The following is an 18,247-nucleotide window of genomic DNA, read 5'->3' on the forward strand; positions in this document are numbered from 1 at the left end:
GTAATTTGTAGAGTTCAGTAATGAACTCTAGGAAAGGCAAGTAAAAATACCTGGGCAGTCGAGATTCCAAATCGTATGCCGTAGACGGGAGGTCGGATTTCAGTTGTTAAGAGCGAGAAGGCAAATGTGAGCCTTTCTCTCTCGACTCCCACGAGGTGGTCCGAAATTACTTCGGGCGTCTTCGGAATAATCGAGGAAGAGGACATGTGTCAGTTTGCCTTTGTCGACTTTCCGAAACTCCACGAGCTCACGTACGCGTGATCTTCCATGTGTGAGTAGGGCACCGGGTGCTGAATCTGGCATCTCTGGTTTTATTTTGCGCGCTCGTCGAGCAGAGCGGTCAGTGCTTCATGGGCACCAACCCACCTCCTTATCCCCCTAGACAGAAAAAGTTATATTCTTCAGATTAATCAACAAATTATTTGCACGTAGACTGCAGGAGCGAAACTACAAATGTTTGATTGTAGAGTGACTCTTCTAACAGACTTTTAATCTCCTAATGGAGAATTTCGATTGAATGCTAGTTTTTATCAATCTCATTGTTGGACATGTGTGATGGCATCATATATCACATATTTTTTACAAAATTATAATAAATTACCGTTAAATATGAATACGATAAAAGTTCATTAAAAACGCACGTTTCTTTCTTGCTTCTCTCCTTCGAAATGTAGGAGTGAGAAGGAATACTAGGGAGAAAAACAAATTTCTAAAAGGAATTTCCTAATGTGTAATTTAGAATGGTCGAAAATGCGTTCCTAAAATCCTAACCTGACTGTATAGTTATTTTAGTCTTTCCTTTTCTTCGTCGTTATTTTTAGGAAGCTTCGTCTTAAGATCAACATTTAATGATGCGGAATATTGAGATAAAAGCAAAAATTGATGATCCAGAATTTTTAGTTTCTCGAGTAAAACAATTAACTAATGCAGATAGCATTATTATAAAACAACATGATACATTTTTTAAAGTAAAAGAAGGAAGATTAAAATTACGCATATTCGAAGTAAAAGTTGTTTTAATTTCAAAGTATTATTAGTAATTTTCTTCAACTTCGTACAATTTAATTCTGATAAAATAATAATGTCACTTTTAAATAATCCATTATATAAAGGCGACTAATGAAATGAATTTTCTATTTATTAGTTACTTTAGTCTCATCTAATATATTTTTTCTGTTTTCTGTATGTATGACGTATTTTAAAGCAGGTTTGTTATCTTTATTAAAGAATAGGTATATAGATTATGTATATTGTTTGTTAATTGCAAAGGTAATAAAATAGATGTGTGGGTGAACTAAACTTATGAATAAGAGGTTTTAAGCAGTGTTGGTGTTTGATTAATAATCTATTAGAATGTGATAGCTCGATAACAGTTATTAGTTACTAATTGAGATATGAATGGACATTAGCCGTATAATACAGGAACTGTCTTTTTTCCATATAGGATGGTTCAGGGGAATTACTTTATTATATAAGATCCAATACATTGGGTCCAAAACTTTGCACTTATGAAAAGACAGTTTTGAATGCTGATGCCTGTGTTGGAATTAAAAACATTTTAACTGCATCAAATGGTATCATAGGCACTGTAAAAAAGACTAGGAAATTATATATGATTGATCAAACTCGTGTTCATATCGATGAAGTTGAAGGTTTAGGAAATTTTATGGAGTTAGAGGTTTGTAGTAGAACAACAAAACCATCACTAAACATGTTACAGAACTTTCTCAGTACCTAGAATGAATTAAATAATTCCAACATTGGCTATTCGATAGGGATGTATCATTAGTATTATTATTTCAGGTAGTTTTAACAAATGAACAGGATTTGGAAGTTGGAGAGAAGATTGCTGAAGATTTAATGGCTAAGTTTAATATAAAAAGTGAAGATTTAATAGCAGAAGCTTATGTAGATTTACTTAATAAATCTAATGTATAATTGTAATAATACATAATATTTCTCACTGTACCTCTGTGGCATTATTTTGTGTACAAGACCAACATATGACCAAAAATTGTTTTTTTTTTTGTATGGTAATATTGAAATAAAAATAATCATAGTAAAAAATATTAACTAATCTTCGTAGTTCTGTAATTGTATAAGTCATTAACAAATACATTTATGTAGTTATTGCTGTATCTACTCTAGATGAGTGAGAAGACGATTATTTTGACCATTTAACAAGTCAAAGTATATTTCTTCGCAGAATTCTATAGCGATAATGAAAAATTTCTCCAGAATTGGTTATTAAATGTACGAGTTATTTACTGAGATTCTAATGGCGTTAATCGGCGGTGTTATGTTGTCTCCTCGATTGAAAGAGAAGAAAAATGTAGACGTGCAAAAGAGGAAAGGCGAGAACGAAAAGGCGATGGTACTTTACTATCATAACCGGGATACGCTATAGTGATAACGCCGCCCACGCTTCTCTTCCTTCCTCTTCGATGATCACATTCGCTCGTCACATTTCGCGCGTACGCGATCTAATTCAATACTGCCTGTTCGTTTTTAAGGGCACTGTACTGTGTTCTCTTTGTTTCGTTATCGTATAAAATAAATTTGCTGCTATTTATGGAACGAAAGAGCAGATGGAAAATATTTAAAAGTCTAAGACATTTAAATAAAAACTAAATAATAAAATAATAAAATAGATATTTCGGTTCACTGATCAAAATTATGAAAATTTCATGAATTTCAATTTCTTATTTAGAACGGGTGTTAATAATGAAGAAAGTAATGAAAGATTTTACTATTCGAGCAACATATTTTCAGATTTAAAAGGCAAGACGTGCTTTCCCGAGCGATGGCGTTGAATTGCCACCATAGAAGGACCTACGATTATAGTTAACGACCGAGGTACTGGCCAGTCTCAATGGTTTGGCATGCCTACCATAAACCATTCTGCAGAGAACTGAAGGGAAACGAATACAAGTGTGCTGCACGTGTGAACAGCAGCCGACCGGTTGACGCAAGGGACATTATGGTACATTGGCATGGCCTGTTAACGTCACATGGAAGATCCTTTAATTTCTAAATATTCTTCACATTATAAACAATTCTTATTGTTACATATCGATTATAATTAATTTAATATTTATAGATCCATATCCTCCTCCTCCTCATTCTCCTGTATGCTTGTTACACATTTCATTAATGTAAATTTCATAAATTATACTATAATAATTACTTATACAGGATGTTTCTTCAGAAGAGAATTATTTCAATTCGGTTCTGTTCTTTGACTTTGAACTATTTTTCTTCAGCACGATAGTAAATATTTCAGTATCAGTACTCGAAGACGATCGAGCCGTATAGAAGACCGCGCGAAGTATAACATTTGCGAACAGTGGTTTATTGTACTGCATCCGTAATACGATACTCCAGACTCCATGCTAATTACATCTCTGCTTACACTTTCGTAAACTTACACGTTTAATTCATGCAACGGATAAAAAAACAAATATGTAGAAATTACAAAACAATCAGAACCAATGTATGTTCCTATAAAATTAAAAAAGAAGAAAATCTATTATTTACATGTATACAAGTTAAAAAGATATAAAATTATTTATTCATTTACTGTATACTTATACGATATAGACGATTACTAACAAAATAAGTAACAATAAAATTAATTGTTCCAGAAAAGGCCTGTGAATTAACAGTAACGAAAAAGGAACGGACGCGTATAACAACGAAATTGTAAGGGGCTAATCCACCGAAAACCTTTTTTCTGCGTAACGCCCCCGCATCGTTCCCCTACTCGCTCTCTCTCTGCGTCTGTCATTCTTTCTCTAGAGCCACCCGCCGTTTCCCCTCGACCTGTATCACCACCCTCGTCCCGACAATCGAGAAAGGAGCCTCATTCTACGTACGGCACTGGTGGCTGTCGGAGGTTCTCCTTAACAGAGAAACGGTGCGAGAGACGCGTCACCAGGCGTCCACGGCGTTGCTCTCGTTCATTCTTGATCCAGTGATCGGCTTCGGTGTATCGTTGTCCGCGGGGATCGACCGTGCCCGTAGGATCGTTCGATCGATCAGTTTTTTCGAGTGTTGATCGCCCCGTCGTGGTGGATCGCCGAGATCTGACGGATTCCGGAGCCAGAAGCGTTCGAGAAAACTAGACACTCTGTGCCTGGGAGATACACCGAGTTAGGTAAGACGATTCTTGCGAGCTGTTATTAGTATTCTTTGTATGCACGTTGCTCGGTGCGTTTGTTTGCACGATGTTTGACGTTCAGACGCAGAACTGCGCGATCGAAGGCTGATTTGGTATGGTATTAGCCGAGATGGACTCTTATCTGGTGCATTATTGTAACGAATTGAAAATAAAAAACTTTTTACGCGCTCTTTGTTCAACAGGAATTAGAATTTAAAATATAATTTATGTATATGAATTAAAATAAAAAATGAGAATTTTGTAGAGTAAGCGAATAAACATGTGTATTTTGGAAAGCCTATAAATTAGACAATTTACTTTTATCTTTGTGTGTAAAATGTAGTATAAATAAACACATGCTCCACAAGCGGAAATACAATTTTTCGGTAAAAAGTACCAGTCTTAGAATATAAAGCTAACGTATAGCAATTAATTCACGACATTCATTCGTTCGAACAGTTAAATTTTTATTTGTTCCTTATGAAATATTTCATTCTGTATTATTTTTTATTATTTGAACTTCTGGCCGAAGATTATTAAGTTATGTCATGGCGGTTGAGAGAAAGCATTATTTTGTCGTTTAGAAAGAAATATACAAATTTACGAGCAGATCATGAAAATATGAGTTTGTGTGTGCTGAAAAGATAAGGTACAACAAATATTTGATTATCTAGCATTCGAGATAGCGCGAAATTTTTTAACTTATTTATAGACAGGTACCATTAAACGAAGTATTCTTATACAAAGGAGGATTTCTTTTATCTTAACACGTTCTATAGAAATATATTTATATTCCAGCAATTGTTTGTTTATTGAGTTCTTCGTTAGTCTAAACAAGCATGTCTTTATCAAAGTTTTCTATCGTAATAATTCTCTACGATGAAGAATAAAGATGTAACTAATGATATTACGACAAAATAATTTTTAGTTATATTCAAGTAGATGTTTTCAACTTTAATAAAAGTCATGTTTACTCAGATCAACGAAAACTATAATTACAAATTCATTCTAGGTAGTTTTATCGATCAAATTTATGCTTTCCAGAAGTTTCTCGCAAATATCTGTTTAAAACGAAGATCCAGCTATTTGTTGATAAATATCTAACGTTCCGAATACGCGAATAGCACCGGTTTTGTACGGTCGTTGAACTGTAGACGATAAATATTTGCGAAATTAGAGTTCGTTAATTGCTGAATTTTACTGAGCGCGAAAATGGAGTGATCGAAATGAAAGAACGTGTTTTTATTTATATTTATCTCGAATGTCCTCGTGCATTTCTTAATCAGCGATGCATTTATTTTTTGTTAGATTAGAATACTTGACACCAGTTTATGTTTCAAGCACTAATATCACTATAATTATTAACGGTAGATTTTTAAACGCGTGTAACGAAATAATTGATAATTCGAGAGTGAATCGAAGGGTCTTTAGTTTCCAGTGAAGTCGTAAACTCGAGACTTCATTCAGATGGGCTCAGGAAACGAACAATCGCGTCGGTAGACGATTAGGTTGCTTTTATGACTATGACACAAATACGATATGCGCAAAGTAAAAATATAGCAGAATTGAAAGGAAAGAGACTTCTAATCTTTCCTGGCGTTAGGTTTATCTGTTGACTATATAGAGTTTGTTGAGTTATCGTTAAAGAAAATTACGCGAATATAAATAAGCGTGACGTTGTTTTTGTATTATTTTTTATACATAAAAAATAAATCTACGGGCTGTTGTCATTTTTTTTTCTTTTTGCTTTCAGATGGAACATAACGCACATGGCTTAGGCTCGGTTGACAAAGTTTAAACGAGGGAAGGAGAAAAAATGGCTCAAATAAATTCTTGTCAGACGATCCTTGCAGTATTGTTATTCGTATTAACTATTGTTTCAAGTAAGTAATATTTAGCAACGCGCGGTCCTTTCTTTTTGTTTATCGAATATATTACATCACGTATATCTATACGATGTTAATAAAATTTTGTTGTACACGAGAAAGAAGTTGCAGATAAGATTAACTATAAATGGATCGCAACGAAAATGTTTGCATCGGTTTGGAAATTAATTTTACGCGACCACGGATCGTCTAGAATTCTTTTTGGCAGGAAAACGAAATTTCCTGGTTAATGATTCCGTCGATTGTAAACGACTTTCAGAACGAAATACATGGTTGGAAATCGTCTATTCATGATCACAACGGGCTTTCCATTCATTGCTCTTACGAGAAGACACTTTATCCATTACGATTAGATAGCGATTCGACCCCTCGACCCGCCTTTCTTCGGAACTTCTCAAGTTTATTTCGGTCTCCAAAATCTAAGCGCCCTAGAAATCTAAAACACGCAGACCAGAAGATATTAAATGGCATATTCGAAACTCACTAATAAATCACGGTGAAATTTCTTACTTAAACAAAAATGAACAGTCGAAGAGCGGCATATTGTATGGTAAATCAGAACTCGAATATATTTCGATCTAAAAATCTAAAGCATGAAGACATTAAATGGCATATTAAAAATTCATGAATTAAGTAAGATTACAAAAGTTTATTAAAAGATGTATGAGTGTTTATAAAAAAAAAAAATACTTAGGTTGGTAATTTATTATTTTGTAATATTGATAAATGATCAACTATGAATGTACGAGCAACAAAGAATAATAAAGTAATAAAGATGAATTATGAGCAATTGTAAATGAACAAAATGAGGTTTTTTGGTAGTTTTTCTTCGATTCAAGGGTTTTCATTTGTTGTAATAATTTCCAGAGACGCTACATCATAAACATCCGGTTGTCCCTTGCGATAAACTCTACCGGTAGTAGAATGCTACATGATAACTACACATTCTAAATTCGTTTAAAATTTTCTCCAAGAAATTATACTATCCAGTTCCCTTTTAAGTTTTTCAAAACGGTTTCAAATCAGATGAAAAAAGCAGGAATTCGTCCACTGCTAACGACATTACTTTTCTCCTTAGATGCTGCGGATCCGCAATATCCCAGACAAAGACTTCCTGTCAGAGGTGAGTTGTATTTCTTTATTTAAATCGAAAAAGAGAAAACATGTGATTCAGTCATTAATATTTTACCCTATAAATATATATTTAAAGAATCAACGTTACTGAGACATTTAATATCAATTGTATTACAAAACAATGTACGTCTGAATAAAACAAGTTTTCAGTGCTGAAAATTATGCTTTATAATTACTCCGAGATTGCACCAATTGTTTTCAAATTTTTAAGCTTATTCTCTCATGTATCTAGGGTAATTTGAGAAACTGGTACAAGTATTTCCTTTTTGGATATAACAGAAAAAAAATGAAAGTGAATTAAAAAACTTTGATCCCCAAAGACTGAAAATATTTAAGGCTGTGTGAAACCTTGAAAGAACAGATTCTGGTACAATTTCTTTTGAAACATCGACGTAAGAATACGTAGTACTAGATTAAGCATCCGCGATAAAAACGGGGTGTTATAGGATCGGTCCAGAGAGGAGATATGTCACCCACGGAGGTGGCGGCAGAGCGCCATAATTGGCCAAGGCAGACTGTTCCTAGTCCAAGAGGTAGCATTCTCGCTGGTTCCACAGAACAATTAAAACCAGCATGATAACGTTGCATACAAAAATTAATCTTTCTCTTTTTTTGTTTCTGCTACGCGCGTTATTTTACGCGAGGAACGGTATACAGGCGTGTCACCAAATTTTCAGCAACAGTTAGACGTGTCAATAATTTTGTGACTGTTTCTTTTCAATGGTCGCCACGATTTTTTGACAAACTTTTAACAATAAGAACAAAGTGCAAAAATTGATGAAATACATGATTTGTCGATCTTTAATATTACACTTGTTGATTGAACGATGACTAGAAGAGACACAGCCGCTGTCATGTGTACGTGACTTCACTGCTCCAGTCGCCATTTATTCAACTTATCGCGTTTGTTCAGGTTCTAGTTTTATCTTGTACACTTATCATTATATCTCTATATTTGTAATTTCTATAGAAAGCTGTCTAATGATATTTACGGCGATTTTATCAGCGATAAAATTACCCATCAAAGTGTTAAAAAATCGTGGTTACGACGAAGACTTTGTACAAAGTGTGTAGTGACGATTATACTTCCATTAATTCGAATAATAATTGTTAACAAAGATCTCTTTTTAATACAATAATGCGGCGAAACGGTCAAAGACGATTCGAGACACGCGAAATTCGTTTCCCTTGCCTTGTGTAATTTTGGTTGAGGTGGTGTCGCGTGGACGACTAACACACGGTCTCTGGGAGTTCTGTTAACCGTTGTTTACCGGTGTGAATAACAAATGTTGCCTCCGTAGCTGGTGATGTAACGTTACTCGAACTGGCTGAAGGGATCGGAGATAACCAAATATCGTAGCTAACTCGATCCTTCCTCGAGTACCACGACTTCTCTGACTGTCTTCGTTGTTCCTAGGCTCGCACGCGAAGAAGAAGCATCCCTGCGAGCAGAGTTCCTGTTATCCCGCAACGGGGAACCTGTTGATCGGTCGGAAACATCGATTGGAAGCGTCGTCCACTTGCGGCCTTCACGGTCCCGAAAGATACTGCATCGTTTCGCATCTGAAAGATCGAAAGAAGTGCTTCTTCTGCGATGCATCGTTACCGAAACAACGACACAATATCGAGAACATCGGCAGCACGTAAGAAAGAAATCAACAATTTTTAACTGCTACCAAATTTTAATTTGTATTTAAATAAATGGTGGTTCAATTTATATTATTTTTATCTTTAGGGGCTGGTGGCAAGCGGAAAATGGCGTCGAGAACGTCTCGATACGTTTCGATCTCGAAGCGGAGTTTCACTTCACCCACATCATCATCCGCTTCAAAACGTTCCGACCCGCGGCGATGCTAATCGAGAGATCTTACGATTTCGGAAAGACCTGGAAAGTGTATCGATACTTCGCCCATAATTGCGACCAGTACTTCCCTGGCGTCTCCATCAATCCACCCCAGAGACTCACCGACGTTATCTGCGAGACGCGATACTCTGGCGTGGCGCCATCGACAGAAGGTGACGTTATCTTCAGGTAAGCAAAACATCTAACATAAACAACGCATAACCCAAGCACGTGGACGTTGATAACGTTATGGGGTCCTGCCCATGAGAGACGAAAAAGAAAAGAAGATGGCCGAAGAGCGCTTGCGAGAGGAACCCTCTGGCGGCAATTACGCAATCCAATGGACCCCAAAACGTCAACGCCAGCGAATTAATTGATACTTTATGCAAACTTATGCAGATTTCAATAAAAAGTTGTAGAACATCGTCATAAATTAATTTCGTATTTTCAGAGTGCTGCCTCGAAACTTGGAGATCGATAATCCCTATTCAAAGGAAGTACAAAACCTGTTGAAAATTACGAATCTTCGTCTCAACATGACCAGATTGCACACTTTGGGCGACGATCTTCTCGACGATCGAGCGGAAATTCGCGAGAAATACTATTACGCTATTTCGAACATGGTTATTCGTGGATCGTGCTCTTGTTATGGTCACGCCTCCAAGTGTCTTCCTTTACCTGGTGTCCAGAACGAGGAGGACATGGTGCATGGTAGGTGCGAGTGCACCCACAACACCACGGGGCTCAACTGTGAGAAATGTCAGGATTTCTATAACGATCTACCGTGGAAGCCAGCCGTTGGCAAACAGACGAACGCTTGCAGGCCATGCAACTGCAATAATCATTCCACCTCGTGTCACTTCGATGAAACCGTTTACGAGAGATCAGGAAGAGTCTCAGGCGGAGTCTGCGACGATTGTCGTCACAACACTCGCGGTCAGAACTGCGAACAATGCAAACCGTTTTATTATCACGACGTCACGAAGGACATATCGCACTTCGAGGCTTGCCTACGTGAGTTCTAGGATTCCATATATCATTCTCCTTCGTTTAGAACTTTGTATAAAAATGGAATCGAAGATTGTCTAAGCTATCGTGCTATGTTTTTAATATTAACTTTATTTACTATTCTGCTTTGTAGCCTGCGATTGTGATCTCTCTGGCTCGTTGGACGACGGGATCTGCGACTCCAGAACCGATCTCCTCAGTGGAGACGAGTCTGGTCGCTGTCACTGCAAAACGAACGTGGAAGGTCGTCGCTGCGATCGTTGCAAAAATGGCTACTGGAACTTTGACCCAGAAAATCCGGAGGGTTGTCAAGGTTTGTGCGTTCCGCGTAAAAGTTTATCGCAAAATCAGTTAGAAAAATATATAGCAAGAGATTACTATCCACTTAGCTTGTACCTGCAATATCTTGGGCACCGTCGACAATCGCGGATGCAACATGGTCACTGGCGAGTGCACATGCAAACGTTACGTTACTGCTCGCGACTGCAACCAATGTATTCCGGAATATTGGGGCTTGTCGGAGGATCCAGACGGTTGCAAGCCGTGCGACTGCGATCCAGGCGGTTCTTACGAGAATTCTTGCGACGTCATAAGTGGCCAATGTCGCTGCAGGCCCCACATCAGCGGCAGAACCTGCAATCAACCCGAGCAGAGTTACTATACCGGGTCTCTGGACTTCCTGATCTACGAGGGCGAGTTATCAAGGGCTACAGACGTAATCAGTTTTCTATTTAAAATATATTCATTTATTTCTTAGTTTTCGATGAAAATGGAAGAGATTAGTATACTATTTCTTAAATTCGAAATGACGAATAATAAATGCATAGCCTGCACAATTGTTTATATATTTATATATTTGGTGCTTCGACAGAACTGCCAAGTGGTAATCAGAGAACCATACCGCGATGGCAGAAACAGCACTTGGACCGGAACAGGATTCATGAAGGCGTTGGAGGGTTCGGTGCTGAATTTCACGATCGACGATATACGTAAAACTTTATTTTACGATGTGATCATACGTTACGAGCCCGTTCAGCCTGGGGTCTGGGAAAACGTTCAAATAGTTATCGAGAGGGACGAACCAGTGGATCCTGACGGCCCTTGCGGCGACTGGAGACCGGAATACGACACGTTGTGGGCACAGTTACCAGTACGATCCAGGAGCGTTGTCGCGCAACCCTCCATTTGCCTGGAAGCAGGGAAACGATACAATCTCCTGTTGCAATTCCGTAAATTCCAAGGCCACACGGAAACACCTTCGGCTTCCATTTTAGTCGACTCCGTAAGAAACATTCTAATCATTTTTATTGAATCGTATGTAATACTTGAGGGACCATTTCTCTCGCAAGCGCCCGATTGACATTCCACCTGCATATATAGGGTGTTCGGTCACCTCTGGGAAAAATTTTAATGGGGGATTCTAGAGGCAAAAATAAGGCTTCGTTAAAAAGTTATTAAAAAATTTCAAATCATTCTGAAAAAATTATGTTTGGTTGCGGGGATCAATTATAAGCATTTTTGGTGAATAGACATACCTTCGAAATCCTACGCACTTTCGAGAAAAAAATTTGGATAGATGCCTAAATTTTTCGACGAAAAAAAAAATTTCAAATCGTTCTAAAAAAATTATTTTCGGTTGCAGGGGTCAATTACAATAATATTTGATGAATACACATACCCTCGAAATCCTACCCACTTTCCAGAAAAAATTCATTACGAGCGTAACTTTAAAGGTTAATAACTTTTTAACGAATCCTCCATCAACAAATTAGTATTCTTGATTTTCGTGTTATTTTGACCTCTAGAATCTCCCATTAAAATTTTTCCCAGGGGTAAACTCCCTAAACACTCATTTACTCGATACAAGTTACATTTTATAGCGAATTAACAACGAACAGTTTGATATAATTTGATACATTTAATTTTTCTGTCGATGGTTTAGATCGTTTTAAGACCGAGGATAGACGACATACCATTCTTTAAGTCGTCCGGTATCGGCGAACTCCGTCGTCAAGAATACGAAGCGTATCACTGCAGTGAATTCTTCAACGACATCGCTACCGTGTGGACCAACGTTCCCGAGGTCTGCAAAAAGTACCAGAATAGCATTGGTTATTTCGTGTACGACGGCGCCCATTGTAAGCAACCGTGCTATCTTCTTTAGTCGTGTTAATGATTTCAGTTAGAAGGTGGTAAAAATACGTCGTGTTGCTCGATTTCAGCTTGCGAGTGCAACGAAACCGGATCTCACAGTTTGCTTTGCGAGAACTATGGGGGCACGTGTCCCTGCAAACCGAACGTCGTAGGTAGACGATGCGATCGCTGCGCGCCGGGAACTTACGGTTTCGATCCGGAAGGTTGCATTCCGTGCGACTGCGATGGCGTAGGGGCTCTGGACAATTTTTGTGACGTGGAGACCGGTCGGTGCAAGTGTCGACCGAATACCTACGGGAGAACTTGCGGCCAATGTGAGCCTGGATTCTGGAATTTCCCGCATTGTCAACGGTGCGAGTGCAACGGCCACGCCGAAAGCTGCGACTCGAAAACCGGAGCGTGCATCAACTGTCGCGATTATACGACCGGCCACAACTGCGACCGATGCATCGACACGTACTACGGTGATCCTAGACTCGGGGTGGACATACCTTGTAGAGCCTGTCCTTGTCCAGGTAAATGGGAAAAATTTTAACAGGAGATTCTAGAGCCCAAAATAAGACGAAAATTAATAAAAATATAAAAAAATAAAAAGTTATTAACGTTTAAAGTTCTTTTCTAAATCTTTTCTAACTCAGGAACTTTGGATTCCGGCCATTCGTACGCCGAGAGTTGTTCCCTGGACTCGATGACCCACGACGTGATCTGCGAGTGTTACGACGGTTACACCGGTCCCCGTTGCGAAGCTTGCGCGGAGAACTACTTCGGGAATCCCGAGGTTCCCGGCGGCAGCTGCGAACCCTGCAATTGCAACAACAATACAGACCTCCGTCGACCTGGGAACTGCGATCCCAATACTGGTCGTTGCCTGCAATGTCTACACAACACAGACGGAGCGAATTGTCAGATTTGCAAGGCTGGTTTCTACGGCAATGCGCTCGAACAGGATTGCCAAGTATGCGGTTGCGATCCTCTGGGGACCGACAGCAACGCTGGTGGTCCTTGCAACCATCGAACCGGTCAGTGTCCTTGTCTGCCTCACGTTATCGGTCAACTGTGCGATTCCTGCGAGGAAAACCATTGGAGGATCGCCAGCGGCCAAGGTTGCGACCCTTGCGAGTGCGACGCCGTTGGAAGCGTTTCCGATAGGTTTGCATTTTAATCTCAATAGCTACGGAAATTTGTTTACAAGCTCTGACAACGGTCTTTTTTTAATCAGATGCAATCCGTTCGACGGCACCTGCGAGTGCAGATCCGGTTTCGGCGGAAGGCAGTGCAACGAATGCCAGACGAACTACTGGGGCAACCCGAACGTCGAATGTTACGCTTGCGACTGCGATCTGTCCGGCTCGTCCAGCCAACAATGCGACAGGGAATCCGGGATGTGCGTTTGCAGAACAGGAATCGGGGGCGAGAAATGTGACAAGTGTTACCGAGGTTACTACGGGAACGCGCCCCAGTGCATACCCTGCGGCGAGTGTTTCGACAATTGGAACGTCACGCTGACGGAGCTGAAGAACAAGACGGACCTCGTGATCGAGGAGGCGTCCAGGATCCAGAAGGTGGGGACCACCGGCGTCTACAGCGAGGAATTCGACGACATGGAGGAGTCTTTGGTTCAGGTGAGGGCGTTGATCAGCAACGCCTCCATCAGGAGCCAGGATCTGGACGAGCTGAACGACCTGACCATAGAGTTGAACAAGAACGTGTCGAAGTCTAGCAAGAAACTGGAGGAAGCGAACAGTCTTCTGGAGAACGTCAGCCAGAGAGTGAACCTAGGCGACGCGGCGCTGAAGAATCTCAAGAACAGGACGAACAATCTGCACCAGACCGCCGCCGATCTCAAAGAAAACGCGACCAGGCTGCAGGAGGGTAACGTGCAAGGCGCTCTGAACGTCACGCAACAAATGGCGGAGCAGTCGAGGCAGGCGGAGAAAATGGCGAACGACACCGGGAACGTGCTAGCGGACGCGGAGAGGTTCAGCAAGCACACGGAGACTCTGCTTTCCAAGAATCTCGACTCTATGAGGAACGCAGGGGCCAAGAACAAAGAGTCCCTGGACGCGATCGCCCGGAAACTGAAGACGTTCGACGAGATTATGCCGGTCTTGAATCTCAAGATGTGCGGGGACAATGTCACGGACTGTAGCAGCGTCTGCGGCGGAGCGGATTGCGGTTTCTGCGGAGGATGGTCCTGTGACGCTGGCGCTCTCACGAAGGCCAGCCAAGCTTTGGACGTGGCCAAGAAACAGGCGGATAAGATCAAGACTCACAAGGAAGAGGCTGAACAGCTGTTGCGTAACGTACGTGCCTAGACTTCTTTAGAAGTTACGGATTTAAATTACCAATACTTTTCAAGATAAAAAGTTGATCTAGAACGAAAATCTAAAAAGAAATTACTAGTAGTATGCAGGTCTGTTATTATGTGTAATGATACTTAACATTTTACACATAATAGAAGGGGGCAGGTTGAATGCTTCTTTTAGGTTTATCTTTATCAAAAAGTCTGTGGGGATTTTATTGACGAGTCTACTCTAACCCAGACCTATCTCTAACCGTAACCGGGTTAACCACTGTAAATCATGAGAAAGAACTTCCAAAGGTCATTAACCCTTAAGTGGATTATTGGGGCAACTGGGGTTCTCTCCAAGTTTAAACTAATATTGTATAATATATGTCAAATAAAGGAAAGGAGGAAAGCTGATTTCCATTTATCAATTTGGTAAAAATCAACATTAAATAAAATAATTCAGTTGAGATTGAGAGTCCACTTAAGGGTTAAATTTACCAATTTACTAATGCATTGGTTAACCCAGTTACATCACAAAACTGAGAACTAAATCCTTGTTACTATCCTTTTCTTCTTCAGATGATTCAAGTGAAGCGAGACGCGATGGTGGCTAGGTCGAACGCCCAAAACGCCTTCAACTTCGCCAGGAACACGCGCAATCTGTCCGACAGGGTGACGACGGACCTCTCCGACGTGAACAAACGGATACGAGACTTGCTGGAAGAAGATCAACCGACGCCAGCGATGATCAGAGACCTGGCGAACGAGGTGCTGACCAAGAACATTCAGTTGAAGCCCGATGAGATCAAGGACCTGGCGAGCCGCATAAAGAGCATCGTGGGCTCTCTGACCGATTCGGAGAAGATCCTCGCTGACACCAAGGACGATCTTATTCTGGCCACGAGTCTGCAGGAGGAGGCGAACGAGGCCAAGAAGGACGCCATCGAGAAACAGACTCTGGCCAACAAGGTGGTGGTGTTATTGAACGAGGCTGAGAAAGCTCAGGGTTTGGCGCAGGCGGCGATCAATCAGGCGGAACGCGACGTGAAGAGGTCGGAGAAGGACCTGGAGGAGATCTCTGAGGTGACCAAAGGCGCGCAGATGCAAGCTAATAGCACCACGCAGACCGTCGATGGTTTGGAGACCCGTTTGAGGCAGCTGCAGACGCAGTCCGTGAAGAACAACTACACGCTCACTGAGGTGATCGGTGATCAGGCTAGAAACGTGGGCGAGGAGGCAGAGGCCGTCGACGTAAAGACGAGGAAACTCGGGGAGGATTACAAACGGGTGGACGAGTCGCTGGATCTGAGGGTGAACAAGAGCAAGGGTAATATATTGAGGGCGAAGGAGTTCCTCCAGAGGGCCTCCAAGCTGACAGCCGACACGTCGACGAAGCTGAAGGATCTAGACGGCATGGAGAGCGTCTACAGGGACAACGAGAAGATGCTGAGCGATCTGATGATCGAGGTCGACACGTTGACCGACGAGATGGAGAAGCATCTCAAGGAGATCGAGCAGAAGGCTCAGCAGTACAGGCAGTGCACATCTTGAGGGCATGTAATGATGAAACGTTGATCGAAACTTTCGATTGCTCTTTACGAAATCGAAGTTCGACGAATGTTCTTTTCGAACCTTCGTATTCTTTTGTTTTAACAAGTAAAATTTTTTATACTCTTTGGATCCGAATCTTTCGCGAAGCGTCGGTCTCGAACGCCTTTGAAAATATCAACGAGGTCGGTGCTTCGATAAACAGTTTTTTTTTAAAGAGAAAGTATGAATATCGCCATACAAATTACGGAGAAGATGAAACGTAGGGTATAGACGAATAAAATAAATTTTTAAACGAGAGCAAAGCCCTACCAAACGTATCGCGAATTTAGCTTCGAATTTGGAGTTACTTTTCCAGTGCCATAATTGCAAACGAAGGGGCCATTTAATCGTTAGAGACATATATCGTATGTCTACAACAAATACATATATATATATATATATTTATACAAAAATTTTCGAAAGTTTAACGGATCGTATTTTTTAATTCTCTTTTCCGAATTTATTACAGCGTGAAAATGATCCAAAACTATGCAAGATTTTTTTTAATATCGCCATACTTGTATTTATATTTTTTATGCCATGACAAGAAATAAATTTGCGATAACGATGCTTACTTTGAGAACCACTCACGAAAAGGCAGGGAGAAATTTGCAGAGAGTATCATTGATCGGATGAGTCAGAGATGTGTGTTTAAAACGAATTGATAAGAGCATAAATGCCATTCCATCCCGCGTCCTGGGCGTCGCTTGATTCAATAGACAGCACGTTATTAAACTGGCTTGTTATTAAAAATTTGTCGAACTTTTGTCACGAATTGTGCTCAGAAATAATTCGGTACTAGTAATCGATTTCAGTGTCAGCGATTATTTATTAGCGTTTCGGTCGATTAAATCGGTGAATCGACGAATTAAAATTCGAACGATTACTAACGTTATTTTATTAATGATTATTTATTTCAAACGGGCGTTTAAGTTCTTGACAGTGCAGTTTGATCACTAGTCGACGATTCGGAAATTAATAAATAGCAACTGAATCATTTTCATTGCAACTTAGCACTGCAAAAGCCGAATATTACTCAAGAAAAGAAAAATGACTGAACTAGTTGTAACGCAGAGTTAAGACATCCACATCAACATTTCACGCACAATAGATTCGATCGTTACAAAATAAGTTTCTGTACTTATACGGTATATTTACGTTTCATTTATAAATAATATATACGAGACACTGTGCAATAGTTAACGCGAGGTAGATAGAATTTTCTAATTTCGATAGCCTGTAAATATACAATATGTCTTTCCGCCAAACTGCATTTTTTTTTAATACATATTCTTTTAATAATAAATAATAATCGTGTTATACGATCGTCGTATTATAAACGAAGTACGTGTTTTCGGAAAATGGAAGGTTTACGTTTAAATAAAAACTTTTGTAATATGAATTTCATATATTTTTAATACATATATACGCGTATGAACAATTGCACGCACGTGCATACATTTCGTGTTCAGTATGGGAGAATTTCAGAGGGAATTGTAATGTATGTTGAAAATTTGAAATAATATGCGGTTTTTGAAGGTGAACAAAGTCTGGAGTTAACAATCGAAGAGATTCAGAGAAGCGTTGGAAATATATAAGAAAGAATTCTGTAATGGAGAATGATTATAGATATTTATAGATCGATATTTTAGTTATAATCGACGTATTGATATTGTCAGCGGTGGCCATTATCGAATATGCGCTCTTACACGGGCAAAAAATGGAACAACGCTATTATTAAACCAAAAGTTTTTAATTGTATTTAATAAGTAGTTACGTTTATGCGACGATAGAGAATTATATATTAGAGAAATAAATAAAATTGAAAAATTAATAATCCGGGCAATCAGAATTTATCATTCCATTCGATTCAGTTTTAAATACTTCATTAATAGCAAGATTGAAATATTAAAAGATAAAACTCTATGTATAAAACAATCGAAATTTTGAAATGAAAAAATTTCAATGAATTCTATAACGAAGAATATAATAATAGTTTGTGGTATCAATCTTTGACAAAAAATTTAAACTCGCTTCGTATTCCGTAAAACATCGTCGAAGAAAGTCCTTATCCAAGTAGAAACGATAAAATTTTGATAATGGATAAATGTAAAACTTTGTAGGTTTAAGTACGATAACAGTATTTCCTTAGCTTGCTTTTTTATCGTTGGTAAAAAGACGAA

At 39.5% G+C, this 18,247-nt stretch overlaps 2 protein-coding genes across 3 annotated transcripts; both read left to right on the forward strand.

The window, feature by feature from the left end:
- Window positions 1-451: 451 nt before the first annotated feature.
- LOC143340903 (uncharacterized) lies at window positions 452-1,968 on the forward strand. Its single transcript, XM_076763299.1, has 3 exons — window positions 452-1,004; window positions 1,445-1,678; window positions 1,804-1,968. Exons 1-3 carry the CDS (start codon window positions 849-851, stop codon window positions 1,936-1,938), a joined length of 525 nt encoding a protein of 174 aa, XP_076619414.1. The 5' UTR covers window positions 452-848; the 3' UTR covers window positions 1,939-1,968.
- Window positions 1,969-3,811: 1,843 nt separating this feature from the next.
- Window positions 3,812-17,929, forward strand: Lanb1 (laminin subunit beta-1). Of its 2 annotated transcripts, XM_076763443.1 has the most exons (15): window positions 3,812-4,156; window positions 5,913-6,042; window positions 7,124-7,168; window positions 7,626-7,712; window positions 8,597-8,822; window positions 8,915-9,211; window positions 9,474-10,036; window positions 10,164-10,343; window positions 10,420-10,745; window positions 10,902-11,312; window positions 11,973-12,168; window positions 12,253-12,699; window positions 12,823-13,333; window positions 13,404-14,487; window positions 15,054-17,929. In XM_076763443.1, the coding sequence occupies exons 2-15, from the start codon at window positions 5,976-5,978 to the stop codon at window positions 16,023-16,025; spliced, it is 5,412 nt and encodes a 1,803-aa protein (XP_076619558.1). In that variant the 5' UTR covers window positions 3,812-4,156; window positions 5,913-5,975; the 3' UTR covers window positions 16,026-17,929. The 2 variants fall into 2 exon arrangements, with proteins under 2 accessions (XP_076619558.1, XP_076619559.1); XM_076763444.1 differs by lacking the exon at window positions 7,626-7,712 and having other exon boundaries at window positions 3,814-4,156.
- The last annotated feature ends 318 nt before the right edge of the window (window positions 17,930-18,247 follow it).

Source organism: Colletes latitarsis, chromosome 4 (genome assembly GCF_051014445.1).
Source record: "Colletes latitarsis isolate SP2378_abdomen chromosome 4, iyColLati1, whole genome shotgun sequence".
In the NCBI taxonomy this organism is placed as follows: Eukaryota; Metazoa; Arthropoda; class Insecta; order Hymenoptera; family Colletidae; genus Colletes; species Colletes latitarsis.

What these genes read in the sequence shown, in the direction of transcription:
- Lanb1 (XM_076763443.1), top strand. Translation starts at nt 5,976, where the DNA reads ATGGCTCAAATAAATTCTTGTCAGACGATCCTTGCAGTATTGTTATTC. An exon ending in ACAAAGACTTCCTGTCAGAG is followed by an intron (nt 7,169 to 7,625) that starts GTGAGTTGTATT and finishes GGGGTGTTATAG; the next exon opens with GATCGGTCCAGAGAGGAGAT. An exon ending in TAGAGCCTGTCCTTGTCCAG is followed by an intron (nt 12,700 to 12,822) that starts GTAAATGGGAAA and finishes TTTCTAACTCAG; the next exon opens with GAACTTTGGATTCCGGCCAT.
- LOC143340903 (XM_076763299.1), top strand. Translation starts at nt 849, where the DNA reads ATGATGCGGAATATTGAGATAAAAGCAAAAATTGATGATCCAGAATTT. An exon ending in TAAAATTACGCATATTCGAA is followed by an intron (nt 1,005 to 1,444) that starts GTAAAAGTTGTT and finishes TTTTCCATATAG; the next exon opens with GATGGTTCAGGGGAATTACT. An exon ending in GAAATTTTATGGAGTTAGAG is followed by an intron (nt 1,679 to 1,803) that starts GTTTGTAGTAGA and finishes TTATTATTTCAG; the next exon opens with GTAGTTTTAACAAATGAACA.